The sequence below is a fragment of the Eleutherodactylus coqui genome, chromosome 2, assembly GCF_035609145.1.
Source record: "Eleutherodactylus coqui strain aEleCoq1 chromosome 2, aEleCoq1.hap1, whole genome shotgun sequence".
Classification (NCBI taxonomy): Eukaryota; Metazoa; Chordata; class Amphibia; order Anura; family Eleutherodactylidae; genus Eleutherodactylus; species Eleutherodactylus coqui.
Genome location: NC_089838.1, coordinates 261,555,831 through 261,576,904, shown reverse-complemented (window position 1 = coordinate 261,576,904; position 21,074 = coordinate 261,555,831). Strand labels below are relative to the sequence as shown.

Here is a 21,074-nt window from a genome sequence, read left to right as displayed (position 1 = left end):
GCAGTGTGGGCCGAAGCCCACCTGTATTACGCACGACATTACTACCTCAGCTGTGTTGGGCAATGCAATGGGATATTTCTATGTACCGCCGGTGGCTTCCTGGCACCCACCCAGGCAGTGGGTCCACAGGGAGTTTAACCTACATGTGTCCACTTGTAAAGAACCCCAGTCTGACTGGGGCATGCAGTGTGGGCCGAAGCCCACCTGCATTAAGCACGACATTACTACCTCAGCTGTGTTGGGCAATGCAATGGGATATTTTTGTGTACCGCCGGTGGGTTCCAGGGAGCCACCCATGCTGTAGGTGCACACTGAGTTTTTAATACATCTGTACACTTCTAAAGAACCCGTCTGACTGGGGCATGCAGTGTGGGCCGAAGCCCACCTGTATTACGCACGACATTACTACCTCAGCTGTGTTGGGCAATGCAATGGGATATTTCTATGTACCGCCGGTGGCTTCCTGGCACCCACCCAGGCAGTGGGTCCACAGGGAGTTTAACCTACATGTGTCCACTTGTAAAGAACCCCAGTCTGACTGGGGCATGCAGTGTGGGCCGAAGCCCACCTGCATTAACCCTTTCCAGTCCACTGTGTGACCTGTGAAGACATTAGGGTTTAAGGCTGTACAGCTCCGTTGTTGGTAGACGTCCGTCGGGGTTCTCTTACTGTATATTGCCAGCCTCTCTGCTGTCGGAGCCTATCCTACGTGTCAGCTCATGCAGTACTGGCTTTAGCCAGCATATAGCGCCGTTGTATAACAGCAGAAAAAGAGTAAGCCCCCTAGGAAAACCATATACAAATTGGATTGGAAAGGGTTAAGCACAACATTACTACCTCAGCTGTGTTGGGCAATGCAATGGGATATTTCTATGTACCGCCGGTGGCTTCCTGGCACCCACCCATGCTGTAGGTGCACACGGAGTTTTTACTACATCTGTACACTTATAAAGAACCCCAGTCAGACTGGGGCATGCAGTGTGGGCCGAAGCCCACCTGCATTAAGCACGACATTACTACCTCAGCTGTGTTGGGCAATGCAATGGGATATTTCTGTGTACCGCCGGTGGGTTCCAGGGAGCCACCCATGCTGTGGGTCGACAGAGACTTCACAATAGGGAGTTGTACCTGCCTGTGTCTATGAATTAAAAAGCCCGGTCTGACTGGGGCATGCAGACACCTTGACAGAATGAATAGTGTGTGGCACATAGGTTCCCCATTGCTATGCCCACGTGTGCAGCTCCTGATGGCGGTGGCACAGGATTCTATTTCTCATTGCTTCTGTACAGCATTGTGGGCTATCGCTCCGCCACTTTTAAAGAGGGTCGCTGCCTAGCCGTGCCAACCTCTGCAGTGTGTGCCTGCGGTCCCTCGTCATGGCAGACGCAATTCTAAATAGACATGAGCGTGGTGTGGCATGAGGGCAGCTGAAGGCTGCCCAGGGACACTTTGGTGTGCGCTGTGGGGGGGGAGGGGGGGCGGTTGGGCAGCATGTAACCCAGGAGAAGTGTCAGTGGAGTGTCATGCAGGCAGTGATTGTGCTTTGTTGGAGGTAGTGTGGTGCTTAGCAAAGGTATGCCATGCTAATGAGGGCTTTTCAGAAGTAAAAGTTTTTGGGAGGGGGGCCCCACTCTTGCCGCTATTGTGGCTTAATAGTGGGACCTGTGAACTTGAGATGCAGCCCAACATGTAGCCCCTCGCCTGCCCTATCCGTTGCTGTGTCGTTCCCATCACTTTCCTGAATTGCCCAGATTTTCACACATGAAAACCTTAGCGAGCATCGGCGAAATACAAAAATGTTCTGGTCGCCCATTGACTTCAATGGGGTTCGTTGTTCGAAACGAACCCTCGAGCATCACGGGAAGTTCGTTCCGAATAACGAACACCCGAACATTTTGGTGTTCGCTCATCTCTATTCAGAATGAGTCGCAGGATGCCTCCTTGTTCAATGGGTTCCTAAAGGAAATTTCACAGAACTAGGACTATGTGACACAGCCAAATCTGCAGCTGCGGAATTCCACGTGAAAATCCACAGGTCTTACTGAAGATTTTGATGCGGAAACGCAGGCAGGTTTTAAGCCATTTTCAATTCCGCATCAGAACCTGCATATAGACTGCAGATTTTGGCGTAGAATTTACTGTGTCTTGCGGTGCGTCGTGTGGCCTATTCCGTCCCATGTGAAAGGTCCCTTGAGACATCTACATCTTTTTTGCCTTCCACGTGCACATATCAGGCATTGAGAACAAGAGAGATGGAGCAAAACAGAGCTTTCTCTGTGTCAGCAGAATAATGGATAATACAAAAGTTTGGAGTTGATACCTTCTTGTTACATGTGGGCGCCTTATCTGAGCACTACAGGTATCAGCAGGCGACCTCTGTACTAACCTGCTCATATAACTCATCTAGTGAATGAAATCTTTGCATGACCGCGTAGTTTCTCTCACTATTACATCTCATGTCATTCTAGAATAATTGAGAATACATAATAAAGTCCCCCAGGGTTTACTTAAATAGGGATCTGTCACATGAACTTAGTTGTAAAGTCATTAAATGCACTGAAATCATATTCATAAGGAAAACCATGGTAATAGATGGCAGATGGGTAATAAAAGGACTGACCAATTCTCAAGAAGTTGAAAGAAGGAGGCCTTAAAGAGGTTTTCCCATCTAGTCAGCTCCTTTCTATATATCTTATTAGACCCAATATATTTTTTTTTTTTGTTATAGTAGACGAATAGACAATTGGCCAACAGTACCATAGAATTTGTGTTTTGACCAGCTATCGACTGAAAATAATCTGACACATCAAAATTTTGACAGATTATCTGATGTTACACAAAAGATCAGTGATCAATTAATAGCTAATACTTAGAGAAAATAGCTCGAATTCTCCATTCTACCCAATAATTATATCAAGTCTATGGTAAAGTTAACCCTTTCCAATCCAGTTTGTATCCTGGTTTTCCTAGGGGGCTTACTCTTTTTCTGCCATTATACAATGGTGCTATCTGCTGGCTAAAGTCAGTACTGCATGAGGTGACACGTTGGATAGGCTCCGACAGCAGAGAGGCTGGCAATATACAGTAAGAGAACCCTGACGGACGTCTTCTAACATCGGAGCTGTACAGCCTTGAATCATAATGTCTTCAGATGTCAGACAGTGGATTGGAAAGGGTCAACACCATTTTGCTGCTTTTAGTCTAAATAGGTACAAAATTTAGCATTTCAAATAATACATACTTGAATTTGCCTTTACAATGATAGGTGTTTCTGTTAAAGAAGCCTAAATGAAAAAACTGCCACCATTTCTGCAGTCTGTGTTAACCAGGATGGATTGTGTACAGCTCCAGACCTAAAGTAGAGCAGGGCTACAGGCCTGGCACAGCCTAAAGGTGCATTTAGACACAAAGATGATCGCTCAAAGATGGCTTTTGAGCGATCATTTTGCATAAACTACTAATTGGTACTAATGCCTATTAGTACCAATTAGTAGCGTGTGAGCCGCTGTTCTCTGAATAAATTCCTTTTGTTCTGCTGGTGGGGCTGACAGCTGAGACAATGCAAACAGCTGTTATCAGCGGTCCCCGAGCAGCGCACAGCGTGCGGTCTGTCTTATCAACTGTTCTGCTGAATGACGGATTTCAAGACGTTGGGCAGAAAACTGAAAGATGGGCACATTTACACACAATGATTATCGCTCCAAAGATGGCTTTTGAGCGAATTTGGAGTGATAATCGTTGTGTCTAAATGGGCCTTAACACCACACTGTTTGGTCCTGTCAGTCTAACCGGCGCTAAGCTTGACAGCAGCGTGGTGTTAGGGTTTACACAATCCATCGTGGTTACATTCCAGTATTGGTTTCTCACAGGCTGCACAGACAGCAGTCGTGTTTTTTCATTTGCTGGAGAATCAGTTTTGCTTTGTTCCCTCTATTCTCCCACCCAATCACAGTGCTTTCAGTTGGAATATGCAAGTAACTAAAATGTTTAATTCACTGAGTAGCAACTCAATCTGTACCTCAAACGGTTCAGCTATTTCCCTACCTCTTTTACCCTAGACAACTAGTGCTATACTAGTGTAAGCAATGTTCTCACCGCTTCGGCATCAGTCTACGTGATGAGCTTGCAAATCTCCCTCCTTCACAATTAGTCTACCTAGCCCACAGTTTGATACACAGTTGCTGAGTTAGGTCACCATCTACTCCCATGATGATGTGTCTTGCTTGGAAAAACAGTGTTTCTGTTCTCCTTTAGAAGTTTGCCTCAGTGCTCTAGGCAATCCTTCTGCACAGCCTTCCACAGACCACAATCACGCACCCCTCTTTCTGCCTCGATCCACCTTAGCAGGAATTCAACCTTTCCAGGTTCTACTACACCACATTGGTAGAGCCTTCCTTATCTAATACAAGGGAACAGGAAGGAAATCGGTTCTAACAAATGCTAAAACTCATATGAGTGATGGTGATAAAACTGCGAAAGTATTGAATTATATTGTGAAAATATTGAATTATATTTTATACAGTACAATTGTGTGCATAACATTTGTGCCATGTGCATAGAATCATAGAATGGTAGAGTTGGAAGGGACCTCCACGGTCATCAGGTCCAACCCCCTGCTCAGTGCAGGATTTACAAAATCATTCCAAAAGGGAGTATAGCAAGGAGTATGTGTGCAAAAGACATGTATTGTAGTCTTACTAACAGGGTCTCAGATGCTGAGCATGCAGCATTGTCATAATCAACCTTTGTAATGTTTTACTAAGATAGAAGTATCATACATGCTGTTGACTTTGAATTGTTGACTTGTTGATTTTGTGGGCGATATCACACTATATACCCTCCTGCATTGCAACAATAACACAGAAGAGCTTGGAAACATCACTTGAGTGATTCTCATTGTTCTCTTCTCCAATGCATCATATTTATCTAATTAGGCATACCTGATTGATAAGGCTATGATACTTTAACAAGACAAAGGAGCCTGATTCTCATTCTATGTATCTTATATGTATCTTAAGTATCATGTGAATCTACCCAGGCCTACATCGAAAAGTAGAACTATTGAATTTACACATGCAATTGTAGGTTTACAAGTCTTTCCATGTGTGTTTTCGTGACTGCATATGTTTCTAAGTGCATGTTAGTAATTCTGCATCTGTGTGTAAGGTTCTGTGAAGCTAATTATGTCAGTGATGGAATGTAAAATCACTATTAGCAGCGTACAAATTTAGCAATGTCTATATTTGTCATTAATCACTGGAACAAGTAGCTGCAGATGTGGATCGCTCAGCACAGACCTGTGCTCTTAATGACTTTTGGACTGGAAGAAACAAAGCAGAGCAGCCTAAGTATGTAAATGTTTATATCATTTAAGTGTTTTTCATAAGCAGCTCTTAAAATATCCGAACTGTGAGGCTCTGGGCATATTTGGAGCCTTTATTTGGATACATTGAGGAGCAGTGAGCAAGCTCCATGGCCAGCAAGTTACTATATACTTGACATGTAGGATCTATAGACTCAGGTTTCAGGTCAATCTCTGTCAGCCATTATAGTAGGGGTATATTCACACTTGGCCGATTTGCTTCACAAATTACTGCGACTGTCACATTCATATGAATGAGGCTCATAGAAATCCATGTACTTGCCGCCAAAAAAAAACATTCAAATGGGACGGAACTGATTATCAGTCACAGTAATTTCTGCAACAAATCTGCCATGTGTGAATATACCATAATTGCCTTGGGGACAAAAAATGATCATTAATTTATGGTGTTTTTATGTGTCTTCCTAAATCTCCATTATAGAGCCGTAGGCATTCCATTTGCTACTGTTATATTCATTCTCACAGGCTGGCTATATACAATAAATAGCTATTGGTCAAATACCTGTTTGGTGAACAGCCTTTCTCACCCAAGACCCCAGAGGGCTCTTTTACACGGGCAGATAAGTCATTAAAATTCCCACGATCTGAATGATTGTTGTTCAGTCTATATCCATTCCTTGACTGAACGATGAATTATAATTCATTCTCTTATTGTTCGTCATTCAGTTTATGCATGCAGAAAAAACTGAACAAAATTGTCACCTGCCACCTTACGCAAAAATGGGACTACATAATTGATGATGTCTCCTCAGGATAGTTATTGGTAGGGGTCTGCCGATCTGGATCCCTGTTGATCAGTTAATTGAAGTGGATAACAACACACAGGTAAGCACCGCTGTCACTTCCGTCCATACCAGGCACAATGCTATACATTGTATAATGGCTGTGCCTGGTATTGCAGCTCAGTCTTATTCACTGGCATGGGACTGAGATGCTCTCAGGTCATGAGACCGATGAATGTGATGTCACATACCTGAGAAGAGGCTGCAACGCTCACCAGAGCACTGAGGCCTCTTCAATTAATTGATCAGCAGGAATCCCAAGTGGTGGACCTTTGCCAACCAACTATTAACTGACAGGTTAAGCCAATATTCTAATGTGTATGGCCACCCTTAGAAGCAAAGCTCTTCTATAATATGGCATGTATGATGCCACAACTCCTTTTTCTCCATATAAATACCACATGAGAATAACCTATGTGTGTTCTGTATGAAATTGGAAGTACACAGAGGTAGAGTATGGACCCATATGAGTATATGGTGACTGTACTATAGATCCATACAACACACATCTGCAATATAGTCGTGTGCACCGCTTATGAACCCTGTCAATCCACGGATGAGAAGATGTCACAGCTGTCCGGAAAGCTCAGAACTCCGTAAATTCGGTAATGGTCCAGTTTAGTATTGCAGCTCTTTATACTCAAGTGAATGTGAGAGAGCTTCTATATCAAATAGAGCCACTGCCGAACATATGGTAGCACTTTGGCCGACTATAGCATCTTCTTATCAGCTGATTGTCAGAGGTCCTGAGCGGTGGACTCTCCTGATCTGCTATTGATCATCTATCCAGAGGATAGGACATCAATAGCTTTCACCTGGAAAACCAGTTTAAAGCTTATCTCAGCTCCCTACAGTTTATCCTAAAAAGTTGAATAACATTGCAAATACTTTGCTTTACTTATCCTGTACTGAATTTGAGTCCTACCGTGTTTCCCCGAAAATAAGACAGTGTCTTATATTAATTTTTGTTCAAAAAGGTTTAACTTTTTTACATGTATAGCTGCCTGGACACTATTTAAATTGACTTTTTGAATTAACTGTTAGCAGGGCTTAATTTTGGAGTAGGTTTTATATTTCAAACATCCTCAAAAAGCCTGAAAAATCATTTTGCATCCTCAAAAATTCCGGAAAATCATGCTATGTCTTATTTTCAGGGTATATCTTATTTTCAGGGAAACAGGGTATTTGTTTTTCTTCTCTACTCACATTCAAAATGAACTTAACATTCTTCTGGTTTCTATTTGGATGTTATTTGTACTTTTCTAACTCCACAAGCAATTATGCGAACTGTCTCTCTTTTCAAGCTTTACTTTTCATGGAAATATAATGCAATATAAACTGTACGATAAAGCAAAGTACTTACAAAGTTACTGAATATTTTATGTGAGTTAAGCTCTGAAATACAATCTTTTGAGTGGTTTTCTGAGATTTTTAATAAGCTTTGTATGTGCCTAAAATACAAAGTCAACAAACTATGAAATACTTGCTGTGCATACTAAGAGTCGTGTCTAGTCTAGAGAAAATAATTCAGCAGAAGTGAGCAGGCAAGCAATGGCAGCTGTATTACCTTGTAAGTTATGTACAGGATTTCACATAGTAACATAGAAATATCTTATAGGGAAGCTGTTTTTATAAACTCACCCCTCTAAATTAATGCTAGACAAATACAAGAAGCGTTAAAACATTACTGAAGGGGGTTTCCAAGTCTTTACTAATGATGACCAATAGGTCATCAAAAGTTGATCAGCGGGAGTCCGCTGCTCGAGATCCCTGGCGATCAGCTGATATCGACTTAGCTGTCATTATGAACAGAGCTGGAAGCAGACAGCTTTCCATAGTGTCGCAGACTGGGTTAGTATTGCAGTCGCAACTCCCATTGCAATTCAATGCAATACAAACCCGGCCAATGCACTTCCGACTCTGTGTGTAATGACAGCTGATCCGCAGGGATCCCAAGCTGCGAATCCCCACTGATCAACTATTGAGGGCCTATCTTGTAGATAGGTCATCAATAGTAAAGTCCTGGAACCCCCTTTAAACACATTTAGAAACATTTAAAAAATAGGTATACAATGTAACGCCTACAAACAATTATAAAAAGCTCTGGTGAGGATTCTTGTATAATTTGCTGGCGATTAGCTTTGTCTTAGTAGGAAGTCTCAGGAAGAAAGTATGCATAGACCCGCCTTTATTGAATCCACACTTTTCTTTTATGGGCTTCCATGTACAAGCACCTATGTTGTAGAGTAAGGTCATCACCCTGTTCAGAGTAAAGACTGTGTCTCCTCGGATAACAGCAGTGAAAAGGGCCCCTTTGCTGTTAACGTATTGTCCAGAGAGGGTTGTCCACTGCTGTGTACTGAGGTTAAAGTTCTCGATAGTGCAGCGCAAAAAGTCATCAGATGGGCCATTTCTCATAATGTACAGATTGTCTCGGTGTCCTACCATACAATGACCATAGCTCTGTGGTCGCTTTATTGAAGAGATAGAAATTAGATCGTCTTTGTCAGTATCATATTCATAAACTACAGTTGTTTCTTGCGGCTTCCAGAGAGACACGAAAATCCTTCCCATGGCTTTAGCAGCAGGAGGACCTGCCATAGGTTGTGGTAACTCCTTCCCAAAGGTCCAAATCTGGGACGATAAAGAATATTTCTCTACAAAACTAACAGGAACCCTCTCATACTCCCCTCCAAACGCATATAAATATCCTTCATGTCCTACTAGCGTCACTTCATAGCGGAGCTGATGTGGACTGGCAAACTCACTCCAAGTGTGGTTATCTGCGTCGTAACAGAAGCTTCTCTCTACTACTTTCTTGTTTGCTCCTCGAGCTCCACCTACAATGAAAACTTTATTGTTGAGAGTGGTGACACCAGCTAGAAATGTGCTGGCGGTCTCTGGGATACATCCAAGACTCAGCCATTGATTATCCTTTTCATTTAAGTAGCATATTGTTCTTGATGCATCCTCCAGGAACTCTATAGTAGGAGTATGAGCACCCACTGCAACAAAAGTACTGGGCGTAAGGGAGTCAATATATTGAATGAGGTCTTTGGGTAAGGACTGTATCTCTTTTTCCAAAAGCTCATAGATATCACGTATGTACAAGGCCGCTTCATGGAACAGGTTGAGTAGTCCACAGGTGGCTGCAGCTTCATACATTACAAGGCAATTGTCAGAGTCAATCAGATTGACCAAATGCTTCATAAGGAGTTCAACTTGTAAGAAGGCTGCACACTCCGCAGCTTCCAAGATCTCCTCACAGCTCAAGAGAGGCCTCTCACCATCCAATATCCTTAATGTTATCAAGAAGCCCATTGCACCTAAGTTGCGTAACTGGATCTCCTCCTGGGAACTCTCCCGCATTCCAGACTGGAAAAGAGCACGGAAATATTCACTGTGCTTCACCAACAATTCCTTGTCCGTGGTAAAAACTGTTCCTTCTACAATAACATGAAGCTTGGTCATTGCAAAAAGTGCTGAAAAAAAGCATGGGTACCTCTAGGCCGCTGTGTCCTTCTCTTCCTGTTGGGTTTCTGCATTCGATTTGTGCTACGAAGGAGGTAACATGTCTTTTGCTAAAGATAGCATTGCTCATGTGATGGTATGCGCCAAGCGGAGCAGACCTCCTGTTACTTCTGACAAGGCAGCTACTGTGCCAACTTTCTCCAAGCAGAGAACTGCCCTGTAATTCACATACATGATTACAAAGTGCAATACAGAGGCTTTCCTAACTTTTGTGTAGCATCATATAATATGTATGTACAGCAGTCATCTAACCACATTGTGCTGTCATAATGACTGGCCACTGCACTATTATATAACCTTTCAACCTAGTTTACACATTCATAATACAGGTTCTGTTCTTATAATCTACTTTTTAGCAAAAATGGCAACAAAAATATGGGAAACCTAAGAAGTTATCTACTTCCTTCTTCACTGATCTTAATTAAGTAACCATTGAATTACACTTACCTTTAAGAGAGTTTTCTGATCGCTGGGGTTCTCAAGATGGCCACTTGAGAACCCCAGCGATCATCTGATATTGGGCCTGATTTCACTGGGGTTGGAGACGGAAGCTGACAGCTCTATCCATATTGCAGTGGCCTAAGTTGGTAATGCAGGCACAACTTCTGTTGAATCCAGTGGGAGCGGTGCCTGCAATTACCAACCCAGGCTGCTGCAATGTGAAAGAAGCTGTCAGCTTCTGGCTCCATCTTCAGTGAAGGCTGTCCTATTACCAGCTAATCATCGGGTAAAGGGGTCCCAAGCAGAGAACTGCCACCAATCAACTATTAATGACCTATCCTGAGTATACAGTAGGTCATCAATAGTAAAGTCCTGATAAAGCCCTTTAACTTTTAACGTGCAATAAAAAATAGTTTGAAAACCATATAAGGGTCTATTCACACCTGTGCTGGGGGTGTCCATTATTTGGCCCTGTCACAGGAGCTGAATAACAAAAATGCTCAAAGTGTTGTATTTGGCACTTAAATGACATGAACGGCACCTGACAGACTCCTATGACTATAATGGGGTCTGTTGGACTTCCATTATGCCACTTGGCTCTCTACTGGATAAGATAGTGCAGCATGTCAGAATGACTTGCTAAATGTTTTGATCAGTGGGGGTTCAGGTGCTGAGATCCCTGCTGACCGCAGAAATAAAGGAGCTACAGCACTGAGCTGTTTTGACTGTCATCATTGCTTACTCCACTGATCCAAACTTTTGGCACATTGCACTGACATGTGCAATATTTTTTAAAAGTGCAGTTACACTTTAACATTTTGAATCTGTTTTAAACTCCTTGTAAGAATTCTGATAGTGACCATATTGGTTATCGCACCACTTCACCAGGAGTGGATCTAACCAGAGCTTCATTTTCCCATAAAGAAAGATAGAAATTCTTGATAGAAACATATTTATACTTTTTATTTAACATTTTTAAAGGGCTATTCCCATAAGACATGTTTGATAGTAGCAAGTCCCATCTCTATCCTGTAATCCCTGTTTTCTGATTGGAGCTGGCCTCTCTCCCCATAAAAGTCAGTTGAGAGGTGAGTCTTTGGGAGTTACAGAAAGACCTGACTGCCCCACCTATCAAGAATATATGGCATATTCTGTGGATATGTCTTAAAGGAGTTTTCCAGGGTAATACTATTGATGACCTATCCTCAGGATAGCTCACCAATAGTTGATGAACTTGGGTTTGCCACTCGGAATACCAGCCGATCAGCTGATCAGGTGTCCTCTGTCAACGTCACAGCACATGGGTATGGAGTGAAAGCTGCTGCTCTGATCCCTGTGTAGTGGCCGGCGCTTGTAACTGCAGGTGCAGCTCCTATTCATTTTAATGAAAGCTGCACCTGCAATTACAAGCGCCGGGCAGTACATAGGTGTCAGAGAAGCAGCACCTTGCCCTTGTATATTGTGATCAGCTGACAGCAGGCACCCAATCAGCTCATCAGCCAGGGTCCCAAGCATTGGACCCCAGCCAATCAACTATTGATGACCTATCCTGATGATATTACATCAATAGTATTTGCCTGAAAAACCCCTTTAAATCTTTATCATGAAGATTTCCCATTTATGCCATTTACTATTGCAGACCTTTCTTGTTCCATCTGTTACAACATTATCTCATGGGGCTCCTTGGATTCTGCCATCAAGGTCATTACTCCAAGTGTTGGATTCCTTACTACAGCACGCTGAAACATAATATCATGCAGTCAGAAGGAAGTGTAAGACATCAAACTTCTACAAACACATTGTAAAGTCACACATTACACTGTGCATGTAACCTATAAGTCAGATTACTGGCAGCTATCTGTGAGTTTGTATTACTGCAGGCGGCCCATGAAGGGGTCACCATCTGCTTTCCATCACACAGTGGGACTGCATGCTTGTGAAGGGTTAATGAGAATAATGTCAGTGATGTGGGTTTCCCATGCCCTGATGTTCTCAGCTGCCCTCATACAAACATACAGTATCTAAGGACACCCCACGTGAACCCCATCATTCACCCAGTGGTGCATAGGCGCTTTTAATTTTCAGGATATGGAGTAGCGAAGTACAAGTCCACTGGTTTGATGTTTCTTAATGGGTATACGTATTAACAAAAAATTGCTGAAATGTTGAAATTCTAATGTTTAGCAGTATTATTCCATTGTGTACAGATCTGCACAAGACCCAAGACCTGTGTTTGTAACAGATCCATGGATATAAAAACAGCAACTGTTGAGAGGAAGTTACTAGTTGGTCAGATGAGAGGACAGAGGTCATGGGAATTATCTTCTGGATACCATCCTTGTTTAACTTTGAAAAGCATGAGCATATATTGTAATCATATTGCAGATAAATAATACACGAGTACGTCTCATCTTCCGAAACAGATACAAAACAGCATTTGATATAGAATCATACGGTGATTAACATACCGTATTTTACGGCGTATAAGACAACCTTTTAACCCAGGAGAATCTTCTCCAAAGTCGGGGGTCGTCTTATACACCAGATATAAGCTGTAGAAAAAAAAAACAAAACACTACTCACCTCCAGCGGTGTTCTGCGGCACTGCTGCAGGCTGTCGCTCCCTCCTCATCGCCAACAGAGCATTGCTTTCTGGATGCGGGGCTTGAATGCCCCGCCTCCAATAAGCTAATGCTCTGATTGGCTAACTCAGCGTGGCGTCAGCCAATGAAAGCTGGCGCTGCGTTAGCCAATCACAGCCATTCAATGATGTCATTTGGGTATACTCCTGGGGTATCGAAGCCTTATCAATCAGTTATGCCTAATTATTTATAGACGATGCATCGGAGAAGAGAACGATGACAAACACTTAAGTGATGTATCCAAGCTCTTCTGTTTTATTGTTGCAATGCAAGAGTTTATATAGTTTAACAACCCCTCTCACACACCCCGCACCCCACACATCTTCCTCATCCCCCACAAGGTTAAACAATTTAAAGTCTACAGCATGTGTGATTACAAAGGTTAATTATGACAAAACTGCATGTTAAGCATCTGGGACCCTGTTAGTAAAATGTAACTACAATGTGTCTTTTGCTCACATATTTCTTGCTATGCACACAGTGCAAATACTACACACATGACACTACTGTATAAAATATAATTCAATACTTTCACACTTTATATACTTACAACATGCCTTTGCCCTCAAGGAAAGCTATGTGCAATGACGCATGTATATGGCCTTATTATAGCTCTTATACAAGCTCCTAGTTATACAGACCTGTAATATGGTTCCCATACAAGTATGAGGCTTTACTGTACCTTCATATGCCTCCAATTTCATATGTATGAAATCTAATACAAAGTATTTGCGGCATGCTCTGTTTGTTGTTATACAGCATATTTCTGCATTTAGAGCACCCGATATAAGATGATGTAGAGGCTATGCTCTAAAATAGGACTCTGTGCAAATCAAGATTCACACTCTTAATATTCACATGTAACAATCCAAGTGGCTAAAAAAAGTTGACCTCCATTATAAGGGAACCATCACCCTCCTTTTCTTATACATATATCAAGGGGAAACAATGTATTCTAAGTCCAGGTAACATAGTAACATAGTACGTTAGGTCGAATGAAGACAATGTCCATCTACTTCAGCCTGTTTCAACCTCCTTGTTGATCCAGAGGAAGGCAAAAAATCCCAAGAGGCAGAGGCCAATTAGCCCTTTTGGGGAAAAAAATTCCTTCCCAACTCCCTAATTGCAGTCAGACTAATCCCTGGATCAACCTCTAATAGTTTCTAACTGTCTGTAAGACCTGGCTCAACAACCCGCTGGTCACCTAATGTTTATATCCTGTAATATCCTTCTGCTCTAGAAAGACATCTAGTCCCCTCTCAAACTCCTCTATGGATTTTGCCATCACCACGTCCTCAGGCAGAGAGTTCCACAGTCTCACTGCTTTTACAGTAAAGAACCCCTTTCTGTGTTGGTGGAAGACCAAGTGAAGATAACTCAATTCCATACTTTGCAGAAATACATCATGGGCCAATCGCAAGCCAGATTCAAGACCATAAAAATAATTATGTACAAGTGACAAACCTATACTATTGCATATCAACTGCATACGTTTTAAGATAATGGCTTTATATAAGAAAGCGTAGATAATCTTAGTGCCCTCTGTAGCTCCTGTGGTGGTACTACCGGTAGTGATGTTATTGCACATGGCACTGCAAAAAAAAAATTAAGCCTAAAACCAAGCAGTTGGTTGCAGCAGAAAGCAATTAGCTCCTTCGACACTTTTGAATGGGGGTTCACCTTGATTCTGTTGGTTCGGTCTATAAGACTGTCTGACAGTCTATGCTGCACGATATGTAGACAGTGAAGATATTTATAATGTAGATTTAGAAATAGTGAAATGGATCCCAAATGCAATGCGATGGTAAACAAGATCTCCAGATCTGGCACAAGAGATTACAAATTCCGTTTCTTGCATATACAGTGCAACCTCTCCAAAAGACCACCTCTTTTAGAAGACCACCCCCATACCCTGATTTCCCAGACAGATTTTCAGTTCTATCATATATTATTTATATTGGCCATCTTCTCTAAAAAAGATCATTCCCCAGAAGACCACTTTTCAATGCAATTTTCAGTGTTCATCTCAAAAAGGTTTTACTATATATGCTAGCAGTGATGTATGGTCTCATGAATGTTCTGCTTTGATTTTCCTCTGTGCAAATCTCTCTCAGTCTCTGTATATATAAATCAGGACTCTATGCATACTTAGATTAGCTAAACTGTGTATGGAGGATAAGAGCCAGATTTGAGGGATTTCCTCATGTGATTTTACAGGAAGCCACACTCATCCAGTTCTTCTATTAGGATGCTCAGCCTAGTTGTATCCCTATTTGTGTAATGTCATGATGTGTGTACAGTAGGCTGACATTTCGCTGTTTCACTAATAATTGCTTAGTTAGTATGTTCAAAAAAGTTCCATCACGTTCAACTTTTAATATTGATCTGTTATCCAACAAATCTGGGCAGTCTGGGGCAGAACCCCTGAGCTAGAAATGACCAAATTCTTGGTTATTAATGTTCCAATGTATGCCTTTTGGAAGAAAACTGTTTTTCTTCCCAATTGTAAAATAGTTGTCGTTTAGGGTACATTCACACGAGCCATTAAAACAGCATTTCCCAAACTGTACTCCGCAGAGCCCTTGGGGCTCGGCGAGAGCTTATCAGGGTCTCCGACCGAGGGTCTAGGTTCCCGCTCTACTCGCTGATGTAGCACTCTTCAGACAGGCTTTAGTGAGAAACAGGACCTGCGGTGGCATATCAACATGGCTCTGCTCATGGGATCTGCGTTGCTATGCCACTGCAGGTCTTGCTTATTCATTTCCCCACTACAGCCTGTCTGGACACTGCTGCAGTGGTGAGTAGAGGAGGCACCAATGGCAGGGATGGCAATGGAGGACACTATTACTACTGGGGCCCCAGTAGCGGTCACCTATTAATACTGGGGCTGCGATAGGGGTCACCTACTACTACTGGGACCGTAATGGGGGTTGCTATTCTGTGGCCAATATAGGGAATGCTATTACTACTGGGGCCACCAATACAGGGGGCCACTATTACTACACGGGGTGGACTTGCTGCAGAATTCACAGTAGCCGTAACAGCAAAGTAGATGAGGTTTTGAAAATCTCATTCAAATGCTGTGGACAAAATCTGCACAAACCCGTGCGGATATTGACATGAGGTGCGGGATTTAATTCCACAGCATGTTACTTTTAAATATAATGTAAATCAATAGCCCATCCTGTGCTCCAGCGTTACTCCCTGTTTTTTTTAACGGCCCTGTCCTTTTTATAGCGACGGAGGTAAAAATCATATGTCTTGATAAGCCACGTCCCTAACCCTTCCCTTGACCACACCCTCTGTCCCGCTTTGGGGCTCCACGAGGAACTTTTGTTTCAAAAAGGACTCCATGACTGAAAAAGTTTGGGAACCACTGGATTAAAAAGTTGCGCCCGAGATTTTCAAGCGCAACTTGCATTGGACAGCACTCGGACATCCCACCTGTGTGCTGAACGATACGTTGAACACCACACATTGAAATGTGCTAGTCTTGCCCTAAAATTGGGCAAGAATAGGGCAAGCTGTGATTTTTTTACTTGGACTATTCGTAAAATACAGCCAGTGTGCATACACCTATTCAAATGAATAGGTTCTATTTCTGACCGATTTCAGAATGATTTTTTTTATTCAGTCCGAAAAGTGGACAGAAATATCGTCCGTGTGTATATACCCTGAGAGACAAAATGATACAGTGTGCACTGCCAGTGCTGATCACGAGGTCAGACCTCACCAATCGGAGAGCAGGTATAGTGCATTGGTAATCTGACACTATTCAGGTAGTCTCAAGATGCATCAGCCATGTTGGACGGCCAAAAGTAAACCCTGGAACTGGCATATTGTCAGGATTGCGGAGAAGAACAACTACAGTTAATATACCCTACTCCCCCTCCGGTCTCAGGACTAAATTCTGTCCCGAAATTAGAGGGTTCCTTTAAGGCCATTATCACAAAAGTTTATTGCGGCCGCATTTTTGCACCCGTAATACCGACAAGTGTGGCGGCCAGACCATTGATCCACTGAACAAAACTCAGAGCATCGTAGATCCCTATGATACTCTGCGTTCTGGCCAACAGTCCCACAGTTGGGCTGGGACACTCATGAAATTGGCCTTAATTAGTATTCTGGTTTCAGCACATTAGTGTTATTCTTTGTTTAATGAAAAAAGCTTTCCAATATACTTTATGCATAGCTCATTACAGTATATGTATAAGAGTCCATCTCATGACTGGCACAGATTTTCACCCACAAGAAGTAAACAATGGAAGTTCCTACTGACTAACTGAAAGCAGAGATTTAGAAAACAACGAGGAATTGATACAGACAGCAAAATGGGAAATTATATCACTTTTTATTACAGAAAAAAAATGATTTCCTGAAACTGAAATACCCCTTTAAAAAACCTTAAAAGTCATTATTATATAAATTAGAATCAAATGAACCAACCATACGGAACATTTCAGTGAGAAGCAATTTCAAGTAACTACTCATGTTGTTTTCTTAGCCTTATGAAAACTCCAGTCCTCACAACCCCCTAGCAGGTCATGATTTAAGGATGTCCTCTAGAGAGGCGTCTTGTGGCCATTTCTGGCGCACTGAAAATAATGACATTGAATGTTCAATAGTAAAGAAATCCTTAAAACTTGACCTGGTAGGGGTGTAAGAGGGAAGAGCGATGTCTTGTTCCCGTCTTACTAAGTGGCTCCAAGCCACTCTGATGAGCAGTCGCTTCAGCTGTGCTAAGCCCTGTCAGACAGGGTAGGGGTGCAGAGAAGAAGAAACAGAGCCATGCAGCACATTGAGGCACACAACAGTCAATTCAGACACATGAAACACCAGAACATTATAGTGCTTGCCCACCCCTCCACCAAAGGTCCTTGAATGTTTTCAGCGTGATAGGTGCCATATAAAATGGATTTTTGCTGTGCCACAAGAGAGTGAGCGCATAGGACAGTGAGAGCAGTAGGTGCTGCTGGAGCACCATCAGGCAGTAGGTGCTGCTGGGGACTGCCTGTAAAGGTGCAACAATCTGCAGATGAGAAGCAGTGGGTTCTGGGCAGAAGAAATCAGAGACTGCCTGCGGCCTGAGAAAGAGACTGTGCTATACCCCAATCTGGAGGGGTATCAGGACTGCAACAAGAATTGCTGGAATCTGTGGGAGAACAGCACTTTTGACCCTGGACTAGCCTGGGTTGATCAAAGTGAGTACTCTCATGCAACATACTGTAAGTGAGGCCGGCCTCAGTAATAACTGTTAAGTGTGCACACCATAGAGATGAGTTAAACAATAGACCTATTGCATAGAACCTGAACTGTTCAGATGCTCACAGTTATGAACCGAGATAGGGTATAGGGAAAAAACAATGAGGGACGGCGCTCCACCCACCAAAGAATACTTCTTAAAGTATAGCTGGGGACTTACCCGGTGCAGGTAGAGGGGTCACTGAGTGAGAACCCTCCACCTAACACCTCCACGTCCTGATGAGCGTTGAATATATGGTATAATATCCTCTCTCCCGTCCGGAATTGCGGAGGTAGATGTGCAGGAGCAGGCACGGATCTGTCACACCTCCCAAACCCGAGGGGTGCGACCATGCAATAATAAAAGAACAAAAAACAAAAAAGATCCAGCGCTCCCAACAAAAAGGAAGCCTATATAACTAAATAAATAGTAGGCTCCTTAAATTCCAAAACAAAAGTAAAACTTTTTATTTAAAAATACGTCCGACGCGTTTCGTCGCATAACAGCGACTTTTTCAAGTGACAACTTAACAAACATTTACTCTCTTTATATACTATCCTACAATAAACTAAACTTACATGTTAATTGATGCATGTTCCCTGTACAATGGCCCACGTCAGCCGCATTCTGACTTCCGGCGGGCGAGAGGGTTACATGAAGAGCTTCCGGTTCTTGCGCTATGCTTCCGGGTTAGTGATCATTACTGGGATGACGTCCCATAGTGCCGATCACGTGTCTAACCCGGTCACATGATGCCTTAGCGTGATGACGTCATTACGTTTCACCTGAGTAATCCCAGGCCTCGGACGGAGGATGCGTTACCATGACTACGGAACGCTATCCTCCGTACCGGCGTCATTACGTAATATTGGAGGAGTTCCAGCCCTTACATGGAGGGTGCGTTACCATAACAATGGAACGCTACCCTCCAGCATAGGGAGGACCCATACCCATAGGAAGGTTGCAACCTATCGACAGGAACAAACAGTGACTCTACATATTGCCCAAGTTCTAATAACTATAATGGTCATATCTATACACCTATACTGTTGTTTCAAATAGACAGGTTAACAAAGGAGCGGAGGGGAAGAGGGAGGAGGAGAGGGAAAGGGAGGGGGGGGGAGGGGGAGGGAACGGGAATAGGAAAGGGAAGGGCGGAGAAAGAAAAAAAAAGGGGGGGGGAGGGGGGAAAGAAGGGGGAAAAAAGGGAAAAAGGGATAGTAAATAATTTATAATCTATTGTCTATCTTTATAAATAAAGACCTACTATAATCAATCTAAGACTAATAATTAATAAATAATACATAATAAATATACTGTACACTTTACCATATATATGGATTTGCATAAAACCTTGTAAACATGATGAACATCGCAAATATCACCTAAAATGGTTCATAATGGACCCCTAACCCCCATAGCTCCATATGATAAAAATATATCACCCCAAAAGGTACTGCGGTATGTATATACCCACATTTACAATGCCGACTCCTTTCTTGAGAAAAGACTAGATAAATACCGTACAGATAAATACAAAAATAACCAGAAATGGAATAATAAAATATAAATAAAGTATAAAAATATATAAATATATATAAATATATAAAAATACATATATGTACACTTGGAGGGCTATTCTTAAAATTTTTCCAACACTTCATTGAGGCCATACGGGGATAGGGAATTTAACTTATATATCCAAAGCATCTCCTTTGTACGTAAACTCCTAACAGATCGTAAGGAGATGTTTTCAAGTGGAGTGACCTTCAAACCTGAAGGGTCACAATTATGAAACATTTTGAAGTGTCTAGAAATACTATGTTGCATAAAGCCTTTTTTTATATTGCTTTTATGCCTAGACACTCTTGCTCTGAGCATATTGAGAGTCCTTCCCACATATTTTTTGTGACAAGGACACTCCAACAAGTATATAACATTTTTGGATCTACATGTAAGATGTTGCTTTATATAGATCTTTTCACCATCCTCAGTAATTATTTCTTTTGTTTCATGCATTATATGTATACAACTCTTACATCTCTTCTTGCCACATTTATAAACACCTTTTTTCCCACTGTCTACTTCTTGTCCTCCCCTTTCTCCTCTTACTCTATTTTCTTTTTTCGGGCGGGATGGGGCCAACATATTTTTGAGGGTCCTATTCCTTCGAAAGATACATCCCGGATTTTGATCTATATGTTTTCCCAACACTGGATCATCTTTCAATAAACCCCAATTTTTTCTAATTATTGCCTTTATTTCCTTATGCTGTGAACTATATTTCGTAACAAACATGGTTTTTGGGGGTCTTTTTTCTTTTTGTATCACTCCCCCTTGTTTTATTTGTTCACTTCCTTCTGATATTGCACATACCCGTTTATAGGCCCCCTCTACTATTTCTCCTGGATAGCCTTTTTCTCTAAATCTCCTTTTTAAAATTTCAGATTGTGCATCAAAATCAGACTTTTTGGAGCAATTCCTTCTTATCCTTCTGAGTTGTCCGTAAGGGATGTTTGTACGCCAACTCTTCAGGTGACAACTATTAAACTCCAAAAAACTGTTCGTATCAACTGGTTTGAAAAAAGTTTTTGTAAAAAATTTTTCATCCTCAATACAGATCTCTAAATCCAGAAAAATTATCTTATGAGAACTAACAGTATCTGTGAATTTCAAATTAAATTCATTATTGTTCAAAGTTTCAATAAACGCCCTCAGACTCTCCAAATCCCCTTTCCATATCATAAGGATATCATCGATATACCGCTTGTAAAACCCAATACGTGGGTCTTTAAAATGATTCCTTTCGAAGATGCCCATTACAAGGTTAGCAAAGCTAGGGGCACACTTGGTGCCCATAGCTGTGCCCCTAATCTGCCTATAAAAAATTCCATCATAGGTGAAACAATTATTACCTAAAATGAAGGCTATGGCTTTTATAAGGAAATCCCTTTGCTGGTTCGGCATAAGTGGGTCATCATCAAGTATTTTCCTTATGGCTTCTAGGCCCTGTTGATGGGATATATTTGAATACAGGGCCTCAACATCTAGAG

General features: G+C 42.1%; 2 protein-coding genes across 2 annotated transcripts in view; both read right to left on the bottom strand.

Annotated features, from left to right (window-relative positions):
- The window catches only part of RASL12 (RAS like family 12), a 62,228-nt gene extending 43,563 nt beyond the window's left edge, over positions 1-18,665 (bottom strand). The window contains exon 1 of the mRNA XM_066592895.1: positions 18,600-18,665. Coding sequence (XP_066448992.1) covers positions 18,600-18,615 — 16 coding nt within the window. The 5' untranslated portion in view covers positions 18,616-18,665. The remainder of the gene's footprint in view (positions 1-18,599) is intronic.
- Positions 7,703-18,684, bottom strand: KBTBD13 (kelch repeat and BTB domain containing 13). Its single transcript, XM_066592894.1, has 2 exons — positions 18,600-18,684; positions 7,703-9,853 (listed from the first exon to the last, which is right to left on the bottom strand). Exon 2 carries the CDS (start codon positions 9,634-9,636, stop codon positions 8,257-8,259), a length of 1,380 nt encoding a protein of 459 aa, XP_066448991.1. The 5' UTR covers positions 9,637-9,853; positions 18,600-18,684; the 3' UTR covers positions 7,703-8,256.
- Positions 18,685-21,074: the final 2,390 nt, after the last annotated feature.